This window comes from Zootoca vivipara, chromosome 8 (assembly GCF_965207765.1).
Source record: "Zootoca vivipara chromosome 8, rZooViv2.hap1.1, whole genome shotgun sequence".
Taxonomy (NCBI): domain Eukaryota; kingdom Metazoa; phylum Chordata; class Lepidosauria; order Squamata; family Lacertidae; genus Zootoca; species Zootoca vivipara.
In genome coordinates this window covers 70,515,397-70,538,762 of record NC_142591.1, presented here as the reverse complement: position 1 = coordinate 70,538,762, position 23,366 = coordinate 70,515,397, and the positions used below count along the sequence as shown (strand labels likewise).

Sequence of the window (23,366 nt, the reverse complement as noted above, 5' to 3'; positions counted from 1 at the left end):
ATCCCTGCCTCGCTCTACCCTTGCCCTACTTGGGCCATCTCAAGCACTTTCACCCTGATCCCTGAGGGCTGATATATCTTGAGCCAGATTCGCCTGAGCTCCTGCCAGCTTTCCCCTTGTAAATCAGTTTGCTTCAGGGTGCTTTGGGAAGATTATGTTGAGCTGACAAGCTCTGAATTTGTCTGAAGTAGCCCCCTTCAGTGCAAGAAGGATCAGAATCTGATGTACACTCCTACCAAGTGCTGAAGGACAGGACTTGCAGATCTGAGCAGCATCATATGAACATTGCACCTCATGAACATAACAAGAACCTGCTGGGTCAAGCCAGTGGCTCATCCAGTCCAGAATCTTATTATCACAGAGGCCAACTGGATGCTTATGGCAGGCCTGCAAGTTTGACCTGAGTGCAGCAGCTCTTTATCCTCTTTTGATTCCCAGCTGCTGTACAAAAGCACACTGCCTCTGGCAGTGGCAGTAGAACAAATCTGTGGTTTCTAGTGGTCCTCGGTAGCCTTATTCTCCATGAATTTGTCTAGTCCTCTTTTAAAGGCATAAAATAATAATAATAATAATAATAATAATAATAATAATAATAATAATAATAATTTATTATTTATACCCCGCCCATCTGGCTGGGTTTCCCCAGCCACTCTGGGTGGCTTCCAACACAGGGCCGGCTCTAGAGGTAGGCTGGGTGGCACGGGGCAACAGGGCACCAGGCCGGCAGGGGGGTGCCACGCGGCAAAGCCATGCGGAAGCTGTGTTGCGCCCGTCCACCAGGGCGGGGGCGCCAGAGCGATCTCCACACCACGGCGCCAGGCGCCCGACATGCTTGAGACGGCCCTGTTCCAACAGAAAAATGAAATAAAATAATCTATTAAACATTAAAAAGCCTCCCTAAACAGGGCTGCCTTCAGATGTCTTCTAAAAATCTGGTATCTGTTTTCCTCTTTGACATCTGATGGGAGGGTGTTCCACAGGGCGGGCGCCACTACCGAGAAGGCCCTCTGCCTGGTTCCCTGCAACTTGGCTTCTTGTAGTGAGGGGACCGCCAAAAGGCCCTTGGCGCTGGACCTCAGTGTCCGGGCAGAACGATGGGGGTGGAGACGCTCCTTCAGGTATACTGGACCGAGGCCATTTAGGGCTTTAAAGGTCAGCACCAACACTTTGAACTGTGCTCGGAAACGTATATAGCCATCACTACATCTTGAGGGAGCAAATTCCATAGTTTAGTTTCATTTGCCTTCCCACATTTTGCTCATTGGATATATCCCTGAGTTCTAATGTTATGTAGGGTTACCATATTTCAAAAAGTGTAAATCTCAACAACAAAAGCTATTTTATATTAAATTCCCCAAAATCTACACTACTGACATGGGCTGCCAGACATCTGAATTTTCCCGGACATTTCAGCAAATTTCGCCTGGACGCTGTTTACAAGGGCTGAATACAGGCTGTGTCTGGGAAATTCCGGACGTATGACAACCCTAATATTATGAGAAAGGGAAGAGGAAAAAAATTATCCACTTTATTCATACCATGCATTATTTTTATGTCATCTGAAATAATAACACAAGAAAATAGTATTGTTCTGTCATTCTAGGTTGCTGCATAGGCACATAAAGCAATGGAAATCTTAAGGACAAGAGTAATAAAGGGTTGCCTATACCTAGATGTGATTGCAAAATTGAGTTGAAAAACAGTGTCAGAGTTAACGGTTTTAGTTTGCAACAGTAACATCATCACACGAATGGACTGTCTATACAATATTGATTTACATCTGGGCTGTAGGTTAACATTAGCAGAAACAAAAGACAATAACCTTAGATCACTTCAAATGATTTGAAAATACTGAAATGCCATGAAGCAAACAAATTAGAAGAGACCTGCTTTTTCATGACATAAATTTTATGTTGTGCATTGAACTTTCAAGACGGCTGTGATGTCAAAAAATAAAATAATTCTATCAACAAAAGCAAAGAGAAAAGAAAGAGATCTTCCTTTCCCCCAATAACATTGATCAAAACTGAATAACGTGAGTGGGTTAATTACATTTAAATAGAATTATTTGCAGGAGAGGAGCATTGGAAAGTAGGTATCCTTTAGTATAATGCATCCTAATCTTTCATAGCCTTTTGTTGTGGCCAGAGGCTACAGTGTCGAGTTATTACCATCGAGAGTAGTATTTTTCTCAGGAGCTGCAAAATATCAGAGAACACATTCTATGGCAAAATTGGATACAATGATAAAACTAATAAAAATTCAAATATTTGGTTTTTTCAACATGCTACACAAATAAATAATTATAGCATGGTTCCCTTAGAAAGATAAGAATCTACCTTATATCATGCTATATCACTGACCCCTGTAGCTCAGTGTTGTCTACATTTATTAGCAGGAGCTCGCTGGGGCTTCAGCCATTAACTTTCCTACTTGACAATAACGGGGGGGGGGATGAAACCTTAGGCCTGCATGAAACCTAACCTTTGGTGCTCCAACATTCACTTCTCACCAACATTTCATCTGAAGCTTAAGTGTCAGCATTTTGTGAAGGGGTAGCTCTTCCTCGGGTGAAACGTGGAATTGCTAAGGAGGTCAAAGAGTCCTGGTTAGATGTGTGAAATCCCACAGCAGAAGAAGTTTGCATGTTGGGATGTTGCCAGCAGGTTCCATATAAAACTAATATCAATACAGATGAAGCGGTTCCTCCTCAAGTGAAACCTACGAAGGTTTGAGAGTGCAATAAAGGATATCTAGGCAAGACTAGGGTGATTAATTGCCAGGGGGTATACACTGAATTATGTTCAGTTTATTCTAATTACTCATTGATTGATTTGATTATTTGGAACAATGTGTAGATCAGGCATCCCCAAACTGCAGTCCTCCAGATATTTTGGCGTACAACTCCCATGATCCCTAGCTAACAGGACCAGTGGTCAGGGATGATGGGAATTGTAGTCCAAAACATCTGGAGGGCTGAAGTTTGGGGATGCCTGGTGTAGATCTTCAGTGATTGTTGTTGTTGCCATCTTGTACCTTATTCCTGCATTCCCCACATTTGAATTTCTAGCTGTCCAATGTGGTAATCCTGGGACAACAGCTAATGGGAAGGTGTTTCGAATAGATGGCACAACGTTCTCTAGTTCTGTAATTTATTCCTGCATGGAAGGCTATATATTGTCTGGACCTTCCGTAAGACAGTGCACAGCGAATGGAACATGGTCTGGCTCCTTGCCAAATTGCACAAGTAAGTATCCTTTTTATTATTTAAGATGTTGCAAGTTTCTAATGAACTAAGCCACAACGGGGTGGTGGTAGATTGGGCAAGAGGGTTCTCTGCAAAATATAGGCTTTTCAAATTGTGCTGTTTCCTCTGCTGGCACTGGTTCCATCCATGCTGCTCTCCACTTCTGGGTCCTCTTCTCCAGCTGGGTTCTACTTGTCTTGCATGGTTCTCTGCTTCTGGCTACTATTCACCGCTCCTCTCTGTCCAATATTCAGCTGCCCGACTGAGCTATTGGCAGCTGCTGCAGTCAGCTTAAATACCCCGGTGGTGGACCAGAGTGAAGCCTTGGTTCCTCAGGTCTGCCCAGAAGCAACGTCCCACACCCTGTCCGCCATAGGCCAGTTTGAATATAAATTTGGGGGGGTATCCCATTGTCCCCAGTGGCGTGCTGAGTCCCCACCATAGCTGCCAAGTTTTCCCTTTTCTCGCGAGGAAGCCTATTCAGCATAAGGCAAAATCCCTTAAAAAAGGGATAACTTGGCAGCTATGGTCCCCACCCCCCACCCCGTCTCTCAAGGGGCTGTGGTGGACCATAACTGCTGCATCCCTGGAAGGTAAATTGTTCCTTCTCTGCAATGTTTGGGCTTTTCAAGAGTGCAGACCTTTGAAGCTGCCCCCATGCAAAACAGTGTTGCTATAGTTAGAGATGGGGCCCCCAATTTAATTCAGGGTGCATTTAAAGGCCCGCTTTCTCAAAGAATATGTGAACCAAGCATAGGCATCCTTCAAAATTCACACTTCTCTGAACTTTGCAATGCACCTCTCCAGCCAAGTACCATGCACAAAAATGCCTATACTGTACTAAAGTATGCATATGAATCTGTAAATGGGAGAAAATAACGTACAAATTTCTGTGCAAAAAAAGTATGTGTGTATACAAAATCACATGTAAATATGTGTGTACTAGGAGAAATATGCAAAAGCCTGCTGACAAATTTTAGCTGCCATCTTATTCAATTTGCCTGATAAGTGTTGTAAAGGGCTGTCTTCAAGATTTATTTTAACAATTTATGTAACCCAGTAACACCTCTTGGCAAAATCATATTCTTTAATATGTTTAGTTCATTGTTGCTGTTTTGACCATCATGGTCATATCATCCACAGAAAAAACAGTATTAATAATATATAAATTAATAAAATATTGAAGAACAACATCAACAAAAATATGTCTTAACATTGAAATATACCAAAACACTACCACAAGTAGTAGTAATAATATGCATTATACATGTTATTTAATACGAAATCTGGAAATTCGATGTTTGGAAGACTATTTGCTTTTTCTGCATTTTTGACGTATTGTTCTCAAGGTCTAGGTGCAATGGAAATATTTTTAAATCTATTATCAGATGTCTCTAGCAGCATCCTGAAGTTGAACTTCAGCCAATAGAAGCCTCTAGGGACAGCACTGCAAAGAAAACTGTATGCAGCAAGAGTTGGAAAATGAAGTGAGCTAGAAATAGGATATGCCATGACTAGCTCTTTACTGCAGCTAGGAAACAAACAAACAAAAAAAAAACAGTTACGGCGGGGGGGCAGTTACTAGTCATGCTCCAGCCACCAAATTCATGTCAACCCAAAAACTTTCTTTCCAGATAGGCTGCCTTAAAATTTAACTGATTTCAGTTGGATTTTAATTCTTATTTTATTGTAGCTTTTTGAAGGGCAAGCAAAAACCTAGCTTGGATTTGAAACATTGAACAATGAATTACAAGGTGTGTTGTTATCAGGGGTGTAGGAAGGGGGGTCGGTGGGGGCGGGCCGCCCCGGGTGTCATCCCAGAGGGGGGTGACAAAATCCCCATGGGCGGATCGCCCCTCGCATGGTTCACCATGGCAATCCCGTGGGCAGATCGCCCCGCCCCAACCGCTCCAGGTGCCGGAGCAGCTAGCTACGCCCCGGGTTATTATGTGTCCTGTGTAACAGAGCTTCTATAGTGTTGTATGCTCCTCACTTCTGAGCCGTAATACCATTTACATATGATAACACTGGAGATGGTGGGTAGTATCCAACCATCTCAGTGCGAGACTTTACAGTTGAACAAGAGAACCCCTCCTGCCTTGCTCTCCCCAGATCTGTTCTGGAGGGTTGGGGGAACCCCTAGGACAGATTTATGGACCTTCCAATTGCATACTGAATACTGTTGTTATTATTATTATTCCAGCAGCATTTTAAATGAATCTCATTTTATAGTTTTAACTTTTTTTTATCTCTCTTTTTTGGTATAGTATTTCTTGTGCCCCACATAGAGATAATTGCAGCTGAGTGGTATTTAAATTGTTGAAATAAATAAAGAAATTGGGGGGGGGGCACACACACAAGCAGGAAGGACAGAGAGTTCTGTTGCAAAGCAAGAGATCCATGCATTGATGGGATCCATTATACCACCTGATATCTTTATAATATTTCTTTCATAGTGAGGGTGAGCTGCTAACTGAAACTGTCCTAAAGATATTTGATAGTAAATTGCTTACTCAAATATTCTATGGCGTTGAAATCTGGAGTTCTGATTTGAACTCCATTAAAATTTTAGAAATTCTGCAGAATAATTTTTTTCAGAAGCTGTACTCTCTACCATTAGGATTATCAGCATCAATTATTCGTACAGAATCCAGGTGGCCAACAATTAAGGCAAGCACAGACTGTGCTCAGTTAAAGTATATTTTTTTAAATTGCTACTATTCCTATTGAGCGTTTTCTTGCTCTGTGGTATATGGAATTGGGTGAAAAACAACTCTGGAAAGCAGCTTGTCAATATGTTTTAGACTATTACTATTTTCCAGAACTGAGCTCTGCTTTGACCTTGAATAAGGGATTGGCTCTTCTGGATAGAATCCAAAAGGGACCTGCAACTAATTAGAAACACTCAATTTCCCCTTTGGTATCCACTCTTGAGAACAGAGCATTTTAGAGCTAGTTATCTGACCAAACTCTCACGGCTTCCTTAAGAAATGCTTTCATTGAGCTGCTTTTCCAAGTGATGACCACTGCAGTCTTGGATGGCTGATACAACAATGTCATGTACGCAGGCAGACTTTGCATTTGTGGTCAATCTCAGGTGGGAGACAATCTCATTTGTGGTCAATCTCAGGTGTGGGGGGGGGCGGAATCAGGAATAAGGAGTTAGATAAAATCACTATAAATTGTTTTGGTGATTGAGAGGTTCAACTAAGCTATATTTGAGTTTGTCGATGTCTCTAGCAACCTCCTGGATGTTGGCTCATATTATGGATGTATGATCTGTATTGTTTTATTGGTAATAATAATAATAATAAATAATAATTATAATTTATTATTTATACCCCGCCCATCTGGCTGGGTTTCCCCAGCCACTCTGGGCGGCTTCCAACCGAATATTAAAAACAATACAGCATCAAACATTAAAAACTTCCCTAAACAGGGCCGCCTTCGTTTGTCTTCTAAAACTAAAATAGTTGCTTATTGCCTTGACATCTGCTGGGAGGGAGTTCCACAGGGCAGGTGCCACTACCGAGAAGGCCCTCTGTCTGGTTCCCTGTAATCTCACTTCTCACTGGTCCTGGCAGCCACTCCCAGTACTGGGGAGTACTCGCCTGGTACTGTTTCTGCGGGTTTGTCATGGCCTTTAGCTAGAACAATAAATTTATACAGAGTTGTTTTAGTAGTAGCCTATAGATCAAAGCCATAAGGGGAGAAAACATCAAATATTCACCGGGACCAACTATCAATGCGTGTCCTACATGGGCCAGCAAAAGGGAAAGTTTATATAAAAATCCCATATAAAGGATTCCATCAAAAAAATACAAAAATGAGGGGGGGGGGTTAGACTGAGTCCAGCACAAAGGCCAAACGGAACAGCTCCATCTTGCAGGCCCTACAGAAAGATGTCAAATCCCGCAGGGCCCTGATCTCCTACGGTAGGGCTTTCCACCAGGCCAGGGCCAGAGCTGAAAAGGCCCTAGCCCTGGTTGAGGCCGATCTGACTTCCTTGGGGCTCGGGACTTCCAAAGTGTTGTTATTTATGGACCTTAAGGTTCTCCGCGGGACATACCAGGAGCAGCGGTCCCGTAGGTACGAGGACCATACTGGCACTATTATTTTTGCCAACATAAATTCCACCAGGTTGCCAGGTCATGTGAGTGAGCTGAATTGGGTTAGAATCCAGCGCAAGTCTCCCTTCCCAGTCCCTCTACAACTCCCCTGGAATGCTGATTTTTTGGGGGGATACTTACATCACCGTAAGCTCCACCACTCTTTGCTCAATTGGCTGTGTCCTATCTCTGGCAGGATGAGGAGGTTTTACTGGCATATCGCCAACTGAGCTGGAATGTGGGTCTTGTGTCAGTATAGCCCAGATGCACCAGGAACCAGCCAGCTGAACCAGGGATCCATCAGATCCTAACCCCCAGCAGATTTTTGGGTTTGGATTGTTTGGAGAGCCAGTGTGGTGTAGTGGTTAAGAGTGGTAGTCTTGTAATCTGGGGAACTGGGTTCGCGTCTCCGCTCCTCCACATGCAGCTGCTGGGTGACCTTGGGCTAGTCACACTTCTCTGTAGTCTCTCAGCCTCACTCATCTCACAGAGTGTTTGTTGTGGGAGAGGAAGGGAAAGGAGAATGTTAGCTGCTTTGAGACTCCTTCGGGTAGTGATAAAGCAGGATATCAAAACCAAACTCTCCTCCTCCTCCTCCTCCTCCTCCCCTTAATAAATGATTGATTTTACCGTTCCACCGCCCTCCAAAAAGAAATATTTCCATCTGCATTCCTTGCCCCTTTATTATCTGTTCTTTAACTCATTTTCTCACAGTAATCAGTTGTGGGGATCCAGGTATACCAGCCAATGGACTGAGATACGGTGATGATCACGTTGTTGGACAAAACATTACCTATATGTGCCAGCCTGGGTACACCATGGAATCCAACAGTTCCCAGATTCGTACTTGCACCACTAATGGCACATGGAGTGGAATGCTCCCAGCATGTAAAGGTATCATTTTTTATTTGCAGAACTTTTCTTGTGCAATTCTCTCTAATGGTTCGTTTTGGTACAGCATACCTGTTCAGTTAATCAGCTGTGTCCTGAGATCTGCACAATCTCCTCCTTTCTGCAGTCTCAGGCATCAACCCAAAGTACAAAAAAAATATCCATTGCTGGTGAGTAGGCATGAGATGGATTTTGAGACAGTTGGAATCAGGACTGGAGTTATAGTTTCCAATGGGGTCTAAGTGTTTCGGAAGCTACAGGACGGGCCACTTTCCAGCAGTTTCTGGACCCATTTCTATGTCCTGAGCACATCTAGCTCTGATCCAACAAGGAAGTTTAGTTCTTTATTGGCAAAGCACTTGATTACATCAGCTACCCAAAAATGCCTCTCCAAAGTTTGATGACACATTGAAGGTGGGCAGAATCACCCAAATTAAGGTGAAAGTCCACCCAATTTGCAGCAGCTCCCCCTTCTCCCTCCACACCAACATTGTTCAGGAGGACACCCTTATCCTCCAAAGAGGCTTATTGATGATTAGGATACTGCATGGGGCACTTTCCTTCCGTGAACTCCCTTAAGTTAACTTACCTTAAGCTTCTACTGGCATGGTAGCTAAAAACAATTAATAATATTGAAAGGTCATTTCCTTTTAAAGAAAGAAAGCTAAGAAGAGGTTTAAGAAATGCAGCACTGAGTTATGCAGCAAATTCAAATGTATGGAGTTTTGTATGTGCGTGTGACAAATCCTTAATTTTGTTTCTTTAACACCTTTCCAAGTTACCTTTTGTTGTCAAGATTCAGCACTCAGCATCACATATATTAAATTATAAGAAAGCAAGGTGTTTCATGAAATAACTTGCAAGGAAATGTGGTTATTCCAGTAGTGAAACAACTCCAAAAAATTATTTTGCGCTCCAAAAATGTTAAATTGGCACATATGGTTCTCCTACTAACTACAGACACTGGGGACATTTGCAGATGCTGTGCCTAATGACTCTAAATGTTTTTTACAGCTGTTACCTGTCCAACTCCACCCCAGATTTCTAATGGAAGGCAAGAAGGGACAAATTTTGACTGGGGATTTAGTATTAGCTATGTCTGCTCTCCTGGCTACGAACTATCTTTTCCAGCTGTTTTGACCTGTGTTGGGAATGGAACATGGAGTGGAGAAGTACCTCAGTGCTTACGTAAGTAGCTGTTTAATTATTGCATTTCATTCTGAGAGTTATGTCAATTAGAAAAAAAAACTTTCTTTAAAATAACACATTTTGATAATGTGCCAGAAGGTAGGTGCATAGATAAGGGATGGGGACCTTCCAGCCCTCCAGATGTCGAACTGCAACCTCCTTGACCTCTGACCTTTGACTGTGGTGACTGAAACTGATCAGAATTAGAGTCCAGCACCATCTGGAGGAACAGTGGTTCCCCATCCCAGATCCACAATGTGTTACAGGCTCATGGGCTGAGCTGGGGCTGTGCTGACTCAACCACTGAAATGTAAACTGGCAGAATTTTACAGCAGCAAAAAGAGGTTATTCTGGGGAGAGAGCAAGATACCCACCTATTTCAACCTCTTTCAGCTGAGTCATGTGATTTGGCAACACAGTGGGACTTGTACTGGCCCAAAGAGTGGGGTAAAGGTAAGAGGTAAAGGACCCTTGGACAGTTAAGCCCAGTTGAATTTGACTATGGGGTGCGGCACTCATCTCTGCTTTCAGGTCGAGGGAGCTGGCATTTGTCCATGGACAACTTTCCATGTCCTGTGGCCAGCATGACTAAACTGTTCTGGTGCACGGAACACCGAGAAGAGTGCCAGAGCACATGGAAACACCATTTACCTTCCCGCTGCAGTAGTACCTACTTATCTACTTGCACTGGTATGCTTTCAAACTGCTAGGTTGGCAGGAGCTGGGATAAAGCAACGGGAGCTCACGCTGTCAGGCAGATTTGAATTGTCGACCTTATGATCTGCAAGCTCAAGAGGCTCAGTGGTTCGGACCACAGCACCACCTGCATCCCAATCAATGTCAAACTCCATTTTAAATACTTGTTTTCTCTCTACCAGACTCAGGCCAGCTCAGAGTTTGAGATAGGGTAACTCTGCTGGCTTGCTAAACTTAGGATTGCTTTTAAAGTTGTTTGCTTGGGTTCTCTAGTTTCATTTCTTTTACTTTTTTCCCTTTTACTGCTTTTACCTTGGTCATGTCTATATATATATATATATATATATATATATATATATATATATATATATATATATAGGACTCCACTATGTGACTAAGTGGTACTGTTCATGTTGCATCATTTCTGGGACAATGCTCTACATTGGGTAATTGAATAAAATTTATGTGGTGTCTCCATCAGTGACTGTAAGCTTGCCGGGGTGGCCTCTGGAATCCTAGGTGGTCCACCATTGGGACCTTTGCCAAGGGCTATAACCTGAAGCTGGCCCTGGTGGAAGGGAGAGCTGAATCAGAATGATGTTTTACATTCATTAAAAGATAAAGGTAAAGGGACCCCTGACCATTAGGTCCAGTAGTGACCGACTCTGGGGTTATGGCTCTCATCTCGCATTATTGGCTGAGGGAGCCGGCGTACAGCTTCCAGGTCATGTGGCCAGCATGACAAAGCTGCTTCTGGGGAACCAGAGCAGCACACGGAAACACTGTTTACCTTCCCGCTGTAGCGGTACCTATTTATCTACTTGCACTTTGACGTGCTTTCAAACTGCAGGAGCTGGGACCGAGCAATGGGAAATCATACCATTGCAGGGATTCGAACCACAAACCTTCTGATCGGCAAGCCCTAGGCTCTGTGGTTTAACCCACAGCGCCACCACGTCCCTTTACATTCATTAGCTTGAGACAAAAACATTTTTACCGCTTAGGGTCCTTGTTTTTGTAAACCATGAGTATTCCAGTTTCTAAGGAGAACATAGACACAGAAGAGGAATCAATGACAGTGTTTCGTCTCATATTTTGCACTGGTAAAACAATCTTGTGAAATATGACAAAAGTGACACCAGAAGCAAGTATGAGTCAGCGCTCTACTCAGGCAACACTCTGGCTAACATCAATAAGGACTGGGCCTGCCAGGAGTACAGAAGAGACTTCAGGCTGCGTCTCTGACAATTGGACTTTTTGTTTCAATATTATATTAAATTACCTGTTTTATACAGAATTTGTTTTATTATCATAAAATTGCTGACATTGATGGATTTTGCACTGCTTCAGATTTCATTACAATAACAAATGTATGCTGGCTCTTTACACTGTGCTTCATGCATAGATTTTTCTTCTTTTAAAAAAAACAAAAACACACCACTAACCTTTTTATATATATATAAAAAAATAAGAAATAATAACTTCAGTGGGTTTGATTACCTGAGAAATGTAGCTCTCTATGTATTGTGCCAGCGAAAGAATATTGCAAATGCTCTCTATGTATTGTGCCAGGGAAAGTACTAATAGGAACATATGGGAAGCTGATGATGTGACTCAGCCAGGAGTTTGAGGCTATTAGGGAAAGGGGTACCTTGGTTTACAACCATAATCCATTCCAGAGGTCCGTTTGTAAACCAAAACAGGTTGTAACCCAAGGCGCGCTTTCTCCAATGGGGCCTCCAAAAATTTTTTGTTCGTAATAATAATAATAATAATAATAATAATAATAATAATAATGGGTTGTAATCCAAAAACAGTTTGCAAACTGGGACACGCACTTCCGGGTTTGATGTGTTTGTAATCCAAAACATATGCAAACCAGAATGTTTGCAAACCAAGTTACCACTGTATATATTTGGAGCGCTGTACTGACGGATCCTATGCATCTTCCCTGAAAAGCGGAGTCCCACTGAATTCATTACACCCAATGACTCATCCAAATTAAGTTGGAATCCCAAGCTATTTAACCCAGAAGTAGTCTCCTGGCAACAGTGAGATCATGAACCCCACAGTGCTATCAAGACTGGGCTTGTGTTGGCAGGCCTTCATGGAGAGGAGGCTAATTGGTGGGAACCAGGGCTGGAGAAATCAGAGTTGGGGACTCTCCCTGCCTCAACTTCAGCCAGCTCAGAAGGTGGAGGAGAGGTGCTGGCTTCAAATCCCACCCCCCTCAACCTCCTATCAGAGCAGAGAGTCTCAGAGGAGCCTGGGGTGGGCTAGGGGTAGCCGAGGTGGGGAAAGGAAACTCTAGAGGCAGCAGCAATTGATCAGGACCTAAAGGTTGTAACTTTATTATTCAATAAAGATTTTGCAGGCATCTATTCATAACTTACTACTATATTCAGTACTTTTTCAGGGGTATGCATACCCCTCAACATTTTATGAATCTAAGTTTGGCCTCATTGAGGGGCATAGCTTCCAAGTCTCCCATTTTTCGCGGAAAACCCCCGGATTTTAATCCGTTTCCCGCTGTTATCCCAAATAGAAAACAATCCCGAAAATCCCCTGGATTTCCTACCTGCCAGGGAGGCTCCATTTCAGGTGCCGCTCTGCCCATGTCTGGGCACCGGAAAACGGGCAGCGTCGGCACCGGAAGTTGCTTCTACACATGTCCGGACATGCATAGAAGCGACTTCTGGTGCCGCGCCACTGTTGATCCCGCATTTTTCAGCGGGAGACTTGGCAGCTATGTTGAGGGACAGTATTTCAATATGAGTAGGAAATGAAGTACCCCTAAACATTTTTTTTAAAGAAAAAAATCACTGGCTATATGTCTTGCTTTTTATTTGCCTAATTATATAGCAATATCAGAGATGCTTGTTTTGAGCAGGCACAATTGCTCAAGAATAAATCAAGGTGGGAAACAGTAGCTTGTCTAACTTGTAACTACTTGTCACACAATTCAGCACTTCCTAATTACCCAGCTCACTGTCTTCTTATAGGATTAAAGGATTATGTTCTGTATTGAGTCAGACCATCGGTCTATCTAGTTCAGAATTGAACTACCCTGACTGGTAGCAAGGCTTCAGAGTTTCAGATAGGCGACTTCTCTGTCCTACCTCAAGATGGGGTGGGGTTGGGGTTGAACTTGGGAGCTTTTGCATGTAAAGTATGTGTGATCTACCAGGTAGCAATAATTATTGTTCTAGTTCCCAGTTTTATTCCAATGGAACAATTTATATTTATCTATAAATCTACTGTTACATATCCTCAGCCTTTCAGCTATGGTAGATCTGTACAGTACATCCAAGCACACAAATTAAAGTCCTCAACTTTTCTTCCAAGTCTGTCTGCATGGTATTATGGGTGATAAGTCAAAAGTGAAGGTCCATTTGTCAGTTGTTCTCAAGAACCAAGCTGGGCGTCCAGCATTATGGAGAGAGGTGAGATCTTAACTGGCAAATCCACAGATACTAGCGGCATCCTATGATGATTCATGTGAATGTGATGGTATATTTTCAGCCATCCCCATCATGCAGATTGCTGCTGTGACTTAATGGCTGCACCCATGGGCATGCCATGTTAGACATTATGTCATTCATGTGGCTGCATCCCTGGGGCTACTTTGCATGGAATAATCTGAAACAAACCAGTATATTTTCAACAGTCTGCTATTTTCACATCCTTGGCTTCCTTTGAGTTGAAGAATTATTTCCTGTCGCTCAACTATATCAGAGAGGATATCTGCCATGGTTTGGTTGCATTCTGGACTGTCTCCCCAGTTAATTGCAGCATAAGATAGAAGTGTTATTAATTATCTCTTTCACACATGGTCAGGTTGCTTTGGTAATTAGTGAAGTGCAAACTTCTGTTGGGGAAAAGAGGAAAAACCCCAGAACTTGGTCTGCTACAAATGGTAATGTTTCTTTTGCATACCTCTGTATTCTAGGGAAAAATAAGAGTGATGTGAATTGCTATGGTGTCTAGTTTCCATGGTTACCTATTCAGACAGGGAGTTACTAAGCATCCAACAATAGCATATAGCTGTGGAAAGGCTGAAGAAGGAGAGAGAGAAAAGATGAATGATGTTCCTCCACAAATTCCTCCTGCAAAAAATAACCCAACTCCCAGAATGCTATGAATTAGATCATTTATTTGTGTGAGGAATAATTCAAAATTTGTTTTTGAACTTTTGGGTTCTTATTAATACAAAGGAGCAGTAATAAATAAAAAACACAACATCATTGAACCCTCTGCATAATAACTACACATACTCAGTAGCTCTTGACATCCAGATATGAAGTGGACATGAGTCTCTAACTCTTTGCTATGTGTGTGTACATGCACATGAATAGTGGGCTATGTTATTGTTAGGTGGATTTGCTGTTTTTCTAGAAAAAGATGCTGGAACTCACCATGAACCCTTGTTCTTTTATAACTGAGAGGTGCCAGAACTGAGATCCGGTGAGTTGTGTCTGGAAAAAAAATCCTGGATTTGTAGCTGGTTAACTGTGCTACCCAATGGTCCCTCATTATCCTGAGGAAAAAGTAGCAAGTGGAGTGCTGCAAAGTTATGACCTGGGTTCAACATCTATGACTTGGATAAAGGCATTTAGGGGATGTTCATCAAGTATGCATATGACAGGAAGCTGGGACGGGCAGCTAATACTTCAGAAATTAGAATGAGGATTGAAGATGACCTTAACATTTTGCAGAACTGGGTCTAACAGATGTTGGATGCCCATCTGTCTGGGATTCTATAGCTGTCATTCCTTCATTTCAGGGGATTGGGTTAAAAGGCCCTTAGGGTCATTTTCAACTCTACAGTTCTATGATTCTGCTCTCTAAAATTCCACATCAGATAATGGAGCAGTGAAGGAGACAGAGTAGGAAACCTTGTGTTGCCATTCTATATCTCCAAACAAATTAATCCAATGGACTCGGAAGCAATAACTATCAACATATTTTCCATGTATTTCTTTTTTCTTCTCCACAGCAAAGTTTTGTGGTGACCCAGGAGTACCTGGTCAAGGCAAACGGGAAGGCAAGAGTTTCATTTATCAGTCAGAAGTCTCTTTCAGCTGTAATCTTCCATTTGTGCTGGTTGGGTCTAGTACTCGGATATGTCAAGCAGATGGCACATGGAGTGGATCATCTCCTCGTTGCATAGGTACAGTGGGATCTGTCCAAATTTGTTGCATGCTCTTCTCCTTTCTTTACACTTTTCACTCATGGGCCCATTTTCACCGGACACAATCCACAACATCTACTTGTGTAGCAAAGGGTGTTGATTCCTGCAGACTGGCTCCCAAGGGTAGAGTACTGAATATTTGCTCGAATATGCCTCTGTATACTACCATTTCAGTTGCATTAATCAGTTTTGAGAATAATATTTGAGCACCTCAGTTTAAATGCGGACAGTTTTGAAAATAGTTTGCATGGATTTGGTTGCAAACCATTAGGAATTTAACAAGCCCTTTACTTTTACAATTTTCTCCTTGACTTAGAACCCACCCGTACAGCCTGTGATAACCCTGGAGTACCACGTCATGGATCACAAAACAATACATTTGGCTATCAGGTAGGAGTGATAGTTGAATTTACATTTCGCTCAACAACTGTGGACTGTTGAGAACCACCCCTGCTTTACCAAACATTTGTCAGCAATGTCCGAGAAGTTGTTAGTTGTGCATTGCTGATTCTCGTTCCTTGTTTTACATTTCTTAAAATGCTACAATATTTTCTTTCTTTTTGTTTTGTTGCCACCTAAGCATAATGAGTCTGGAAAAATGAGCATGGATGGCTCTACTGTGGTCTGAAACTGATCAGTTATCCGAAAGTCTGGAAATCTTTGAGCCCAGAGTTTATCATTTCAGTTAGTTTTATATATCATTCAATTTTTATTTTATTTTCTCTCTAAATTTTATTGACATTATTAACAACCCAAAAGTGCAGTAGTGGGATTATGGATCCTCCAACCCTGTGGGAACTCACAATCTATATGAGGTTTTCCCCCTGTGATTTATTATGTTGGTATGTTATTAATTCTGATAATCTATGGGTTTCAATAGATCATGCTCAAATTTATGTGAATGAATGGCAATTTCAGTTTATAGGATCTTTTACTGTCACCCATACTTTTTCAAATTTTAAATTTAAACAAATATTTTCATAACATGTTTGTGCCCCATTTTTAGAGTAGAATACTTTGCCCCCATTTAATAGAAATAAAACGGTAGCCAATCTCATGCTGTTTGGAAACATACTGTGGAAGTTTTGTTTTTAGACCTGTAAATGAAAAAAAAATCCCATTAAACATGAAAGACCTCCATATTTGTTCACAGAATAAAAGTCTCATAAAGAGAGATTCTGATTGCTCTGAAGCTAAACTGATACAATGCAAACATGTCGCCATGTTATCAGTAAAGTATAGAAAAAACCAAGTTCTGGTAGAATTTGCATTGATTTATACTATATTGTAATGCATAAAATTCTGCATTAGAAAGTGCTCATAAAGGCTTGGGTGCAATGGCAGTAATGCCTTGGGATCTTCCATAGCACAGCGAGCATCTGTGTTTGCAAATATCCGGCACAAATTTTAAAGATAGTTCAGTGTTTAAGGCTGCAATCCCAAGCACAGTTACCAGGGACTATGCCCTACTGAACACACTCTTGACTTACTTTCCAAGTAAACATGCATGAAATTGTACTGTAAGTGCATCTGCCACTTAAAAAAGCCTTCTGGCAGAATTTGTAGGAAGCAACTTGAAAGAGTGAAGAAGACAGTAGTGCTGAGCCCGGAGGAAATGAAAGGGATGAATAGTAGGGATAGATATTCAGTAAATACAGTAGGAGAGATAAAGTAGCCAAGGGAGAAGAGAAAGGAGCTTTGAAAGGCAGTAAAGGAGATTCAGAGCTTTGGGAATTGAGCAAGGATGACCCATATATTTTCAAGCTTTTCTCCACAGCCACAAAGGATCAGGAGCTTCTATTTTTAATGAAGCAGGAGTGGGAGAGATACTGTGTTCTGCCTCCATGGTCAGGGACACACTGCTTCTGAATACCAGTTGCTAGAGACCACCAAAGGGGAGAGCGCTCTTGGGCTCAGGTCTTACTCGTGGGCTTCTCATAGGAATGTGGTTTGCCACTGTGGAACATACTCTTACAAAAGTTGGGTGCCTCCCCCTCTCTATGCCGAGCAGTAGCAAGAGTCCATGGGGTTGCAGGCACTCCCCCAGGGTTAGTGCTCCTTTGGAGAATCGAGAGATGGCAGAGAATGTTGTTGTTGTTTAGTCGTTTAGTCATGTCGGACTCTTCATGACCCCATGGACCATAGCACAACAGGCACTCCTGTCTTCCACTGCCTCCCGCAGTTTGGTCAGACTCATGTTGGTAGCTTCAAGAACACTATCCAACCCAAAAGTGGCGGAATTTTGGAACCAGATATATGAAAAATTAAAAAAAACTTCTAAAATGTACATTTAAAAAAATCCCCGAAACCTTCCTCTTAAGTATGACCCCACCAGACATACCAAAGGATAGAGTAAATATCCTGCTGTACGCATGTGCAGCGGCAAGGGTATTAATTGCGTCAAAATGGAAAGGAGCTAGCTTACCAACAATCCAGGAATGGCAAGAAAAGTTAATTGAATATTTAAAAATGGCAAAATTAACGGCAATAATTAGACACGTTCCGAGGCAAAAAATAATAGGCGAATGGAAGTATATTCAAGATTACTTGGAGAGAGAAGACATAGAGGTTAATTTAGCGAAATGCTTAGATTAGAACTTAAAAGGAGAAAATAAAATAAACCTAAAGTGAAAGTTTGATATGGAACAGATCAGGAGGAACAGCAAGAAGGAGAGAAGAAACAAAGGAACGCGTATTGTAAATAACAGGAAGTGATTTTTATTTTTATTTTTTTCCTTTTTTATTTTTTTCTATTTTATTCTGTTGTAGCTTTGTATATGTTTTTTCTTGTTTTTTACAAATTTACTTTGTATATAATTTGATTATTTTCATTACTTTTTGTCCTTTTGTCCCTTTCTTTCTTGTTATGTATGTTTTTAAAAATTAAATAAAGATTTATTTATTTTTTAAAAAAGAACACTATCCAACCATCTCGTCCTCTGTCGTCTCCTTCTCCTTGTGCCCTCCATCTTTCCCAACATCAGGGTCTTTTCCAGGGAGTCTTCTCTTCTTATGAGGTGGCCAAAGTATTGGACCCTCAGCTTCAGGATCTGTCCTTCCAGTGAGCACTCAGGGCTGATTTCCTTCGAAATGGATAGGTTCGATCTTCTTGCAGTCCATGGGACTCTCGAGTCTCCTCCAGCACCATAATTCAAAAGCATCAATTATTCGGCGATCAGCCTTCTTTATGGTCCAGCTCTCATTTCCATACATCACTACTGGGAAAACCATAGCTTTAACTATATGGACCTTTGTCGGCAAGGTGATGTCTCTGCTTTTTAAGATGCTGTCTAGGTTTGTCATCGCTTTTCTCCCAAGAAGCAGGCGTCTTTTAATTTTGTGACTGCTGTCACCATCTGCAGTGATCATGGAGCCCAGGAAAGTAAAATCTCTCACTGCCTCCATTTCTTCCCCTTCTACTTGCCAGGAGGTAATAGGACCAGTGGCCATGATCTTGGTTTTTTTTTTGATGTTGAGCTTCAGACCATATTTTGTGCTCTCCTCTTTCACCCTCATTAAAAGGTTATTTAATTCCTCCCCACTTTCTGCCATCAAGGTTGTGTCATCTGCATATCTGAGGTTGTCGGCACATAAGGAGCACTTTATATAGATAGGAAAACCACATATATTACTTTGTTGTACTGTTGATCTTTACTGAACAGCTGAACAGATTGTACAAATGCAAAATATATTTTGGGTGTCAGATTTTACCAACTTCATCTGCAAGCTTCCAAAACAAATAGCTTCCATGAAATGAACTGTGGGCTTGAAATATTTGTGTAGAGGTACTGCTGGTAACGTAAGAAATTGTTTAAAGCGCTCTGACAATAAGCCATTACAGGACAACACGGCACTGAGCTGAAATAACTTGGATTTATTTGGATAAATCTGTCATGTATGCAATACTTTTAAGCTCAATTCCCCCCCCCATTTATTTTGTGTGCGTGTCTGTACATGTGTGTAAATTCAGCAACTTCTTTTTTATTAAACTTGAAAGGATCCAAGGCACAATCTGAATCTAGAAAGAAAAATAGATCCATTACACTAGTGATAGCCTCATATTAGCTTTTGGGTCAGTTTTATGAATAGCAGTATGAAACTCGGCATGGAGATAAGGAGCAATTTAGAAAGTCATTCTTTTCTGTGAATTTAATGCTTATGAAATGTAGGAAATTGATAGCACAGGAAGATGTGTTTGTTTAGCAACAGAAAAGTGCAGTGTTAGATACAAAACAGAAATGAAAGTGTTTCCCCATTTCTTTTACTTGTTTTGTTTTGTTCTGTGGCTTCTACTTTTCCTGTATTCTTCTCCTTCCTATTTCCTGTCTGACAATAGCCCTCTTCAGTTCAGGCATTCAGTCTGAACTCACAAAGGGCAATCAGGGAAGCACAGGGCATCCCTTGTGGGGTGGAATAACATAATGACAATGTCAGTTACTTAATATACGTAATAAATATTGTAAATTCCATAAGTTATGCTATTTTGCCACAGCCAATAAAATGAAAACCAGTTTACAGTGGAAGATGAACTGCAGCAAACTGCAAACAGTGCTGCAAAATCTTCTTACGTATATACTTACAAGTATATATAAAATGAATTCCCGAAGGGAAGCATACAGTTTGCTGCAGCTTTCAGTTTGTTTACTGTATTTACATCTTCCCCTTCCAAGTGGAGGTGTGTGATGCCAGCACATAGGCTGAATCCCAAGGAGATGGGGTATTAGCACTTGATATTTATAGGAACTGCGGCAAGAGAGGTGTACCTAGTGGGACTCCTTTTGGGTTCCTGTGAAATAGGTTTATCAAAAAGGAGGAAACAATACTGTATGTATTCAAGCAATCAAAAAGACTATGGGCATTCTTCAGCTTGCCCTCATGCAAGGAAAGCTTTTAGCAGACCTAAAAGAGAAAGAGGGTTGGAACTGCTCTTTTTTTTTTTTTACAAGTCTTTTTACTGCCCTGAGAGAAAACAGAACATGAAACCTATGCTAGGCTATTATTGAAATATTGGTATTTGAAATGACCGTAAACTTATTTGCAATTAGCAGAGCAAATTGAAGTCTGATTGGCTACGTGGCATGTTTATTCTGAGACAGAAACAATGCAATGTGATTATTGCAATATGAATACTGGAAAATTAACAACAGCTTCTCATTCATTGTGCTGCCCTTTTGTGTGCTTATGAGCTGCAGTGCCCCAAACAAAGCCTTACTCCCTTTTCTGCATTATGCCTAGCCACTCGTGTGTGGTTATTCTAGAACCAGCTTAGAGAAAAAGGTATAATTCGAGACATTTCAGAAGACTGTCACTGAAACACTCACGTTGCAGCCTGATCATCTGAAGCTTTCATAACGGTTATTCATCGCTTTTAATTTTCTAGTATCTGTTGCGTTCAAGGGCAGTAATGCTTCCATATGATAAACCTATCCCCAGTTGAATGAGTTTTGATTAACAGGTCATTGGAAGCCACTGTTGTCCCTGGCAGCAGAAAGAAATAAGAATTGTTTGTTGGGTGCAGCCAGGAAATAAAGTGTTTTTCATAGTGCTACTTAAGTGCTTGCAACAAATAGCAATAATGCTTCCAATGATTATTGAATGAACTTGGCTTTTCAGGTGCTAATAGCCAAGAATTGTTGACAGTATAGACTTTTTCTGTCATCTTATTGCAATATCCCCATTGTTCATAGACCCCCTTCGTGCAGCAGATAGCAAAAAATCCCAGTTACCGGTACATCTGAAAAGAAATAGGTATTATTAAAATCAGAGCTGGGGATGGCGTGGGGATATTTTGTGTCAGATTCAACATTTGATTTAGTAATGACCAAATCAATATAATGTTTTCATAGGTGGGGAATATCGTACAGTTTCACTGCAGAAAAGGCTACCTTATTCAAGGCTCTACAACACGCACCTGTCTTCCTGATCTTACCTGGAGTGGTATTCAGCCAGAATGCATACGTAAGTCCATAAGACGTTTCTTCTTGTGACATTCAGTGTGTTTTGGTGGATTGTTTTAAGTTGTTATGTTGGTTGCCACCCTCGTAATTTCTAGTTCAAATGGGGTATATACATGGAATAAAATGATTGATTGATTTTATATATTGCCCTTCCTCCAAAAGAAGCCCGAGCTGGCAAAAAAACAACAACAACCCAAGTAATAAACATATTTAAAAAGAATACAAGGGCAGACTTCTGGTCCTTGATATTAGTGGGTGTTTTGCTAGTGACTTTTGCTGGCTCATTATTTGTACCAAGGTTTGTTTTCCACAATATCCTAATGATATAGCACTGATGTAAACAATTTAAATATCATGAATCAGGCTATTTCAAAAGAAGGTGAAGCACATCGAGACCTGTGTGCCTTTGCTAATTATATTGGGCCCTGAGGCAGGAAGGTTCAAGCCCCCTTTTCCTTTTGTGTCAACCACCTTCGCTTCTGTTTTTAGAAACCTACAGGAGTGGGCACAATTTGGTTTAAATCAGAGGGTTTGTGGCTTTTGTTAAGGGTCCTCTTGCCTCTTCATGTATAACTCAAGCACTGGTCACATCTGCCCTTCAGTGCCATGGTTTATTTCTGTTAGTTTATATTATCATGCTTATTCTTGTACCTTCCTCTCCAAAAGGAGCCCAGGGCAGCTTACAACATTTTTTTTTAAAAAAAAAAACCTGCAAAAATATATATCTGAATACTTTTCTTAAAGTCTTTATTTTTTTAAAAAAGCAACAGTTAATATCCACAGTGCAAACTGCCTTGAGGAATGAGTGTGTTTTGACATTTTGTCGAAAAATAGCCAGAGTGGGGGACAACTAATTTTGTCTGGGAGGAAGATCCTTATGTGGGGAACTATAACTTATATTTTGCCTTGTGTTTGTCACCTATATGATGAGTTGTGGCTTCCTTTTTAGCTCACAACTGTAAACAGCCGGAGTCGCCAGCTCACACGAATGTTGCAGGGATGGATCTTCCCTCACTTGGTTATACCCTGATATACAGCTGCCAACCAGGGTTCTTTCTAGCGGGAGGTTCGGAGCACAGAGTCTGCCGATCTGATGGCACTTGGACAGGGAAAGTGCCTGTATGCGAAGGTAATTTCTTGCATCTCCTCTTCAGTTACTCGGGGCAGAACTGGATAGGATGGGAGACAGAAGGCTGCCCTGACTCTCTGTCTCTCTTTATATATTTTCCCCCTTGTAATTTCCAAGTGATTTGATATTCCATGCCACATATCTTCTCATCCCAGGCAGCCTATGGTGTGAGAAAAGGGATGCACACAGTGATTATGTCACATTACACATGGACCCAGTTTAGATAACCATTTTAACTTGGGTACCCAGTTTGTTGCCCTCCATGTGTTATTTGACTACAGCTCCCATCAGCCAGATATTGTAGTTCAACAACGTCTGGAAGATACCACACTGGCCACCCCTGGTCAGTGGCGGAGGAAGCCACTCAGGCACCTGGGATTGTGGACCCAGGGGCGGGGTGAGCCACCCATAGGGGCAGGATACACTGTGGGGCCACTGGAGTCTGCCTCCCTCCTCCCACTCAGCCGCCCTACAGCTGGGGGAGGGGAAGGCAACGGGTGGACCATTTGGGCAGCACGGAGAGACGTGTGGTGCAGATAGACGAGTGGCTCAGGTGCGCTGCAGGCCCCACAGTGAGTGTCGCCAGGCATTTTGTCACACACACCCCAGTGGTGACACCCAGGGCGACCCGCCCCCACCGCCCCCTTCCTCCACCCCTGCCTCTGGCTACCTGGCTACCATGGTTTAGGTATGTGTGTATGTGATTACATTTGTCTGTTAAGAGTTTATGATTTCATGGTGCAGTGTGTAATGTTAAGTTCAGAAAAGGCAATTGTCCCTAGTGATAATTGTGGATGAGATGAGGTTTAAACATTCGGTTCCAGGTTTAGCATTCTATACACAAAACTGGCTCGTTGTAAATTCTCTAAAAAACAAAACAAAACCCACACACAGAGGGTTCAAGATTTTGTCCAGCATTATTTTCTAGGTGTACAGAGATGAAGAATAGGTAGATAAG

General features: G+C 41.7%; 1 protein-coding gene across 3 annotated transcripts in view; it reads left to right on the top strand.

The window, feature by feature from the left end:
* CSMD3 (CUB and Sushi multiple domains 3) overlaps positions 1-23,366 on the top strand; it is a 567,595-nt gene that overhangs the window by 522,965 nt on the left and 21,264 nt on the right. For all 3 annotated transcript variants that reach the window (XM_088675845.1, XM_088675844.1, XM_060277658.2), the window contains 7 exons: positions 3,071-3,247; positions 8,071-8,250; positions 9,262-9,435; positions 15,128-15,301; positions 15,639-15,712; positions 21,169-21,280; positions 22,229-22,408. In XM_088675845.1, the coding sequence (XP_088531971.1) occupies positions 3,071-3,247; positions 8,071-8,250; positions 9,262-9,435; positions 15,128-15,301; positions 15,639-15,712; positions 21,169-21,280; positions 22,229-22,408 (1,071 nt within the window). The remainder of the gene's footprint in view (positions 1-3,070; positions 3,248-8,070; positions 8,251-9,261; positions 9,436-15,127; positions 15,302-15,638; positions 15,713-21,168; positions 21,281-22,228; positions 22,409-23,366) is intronic.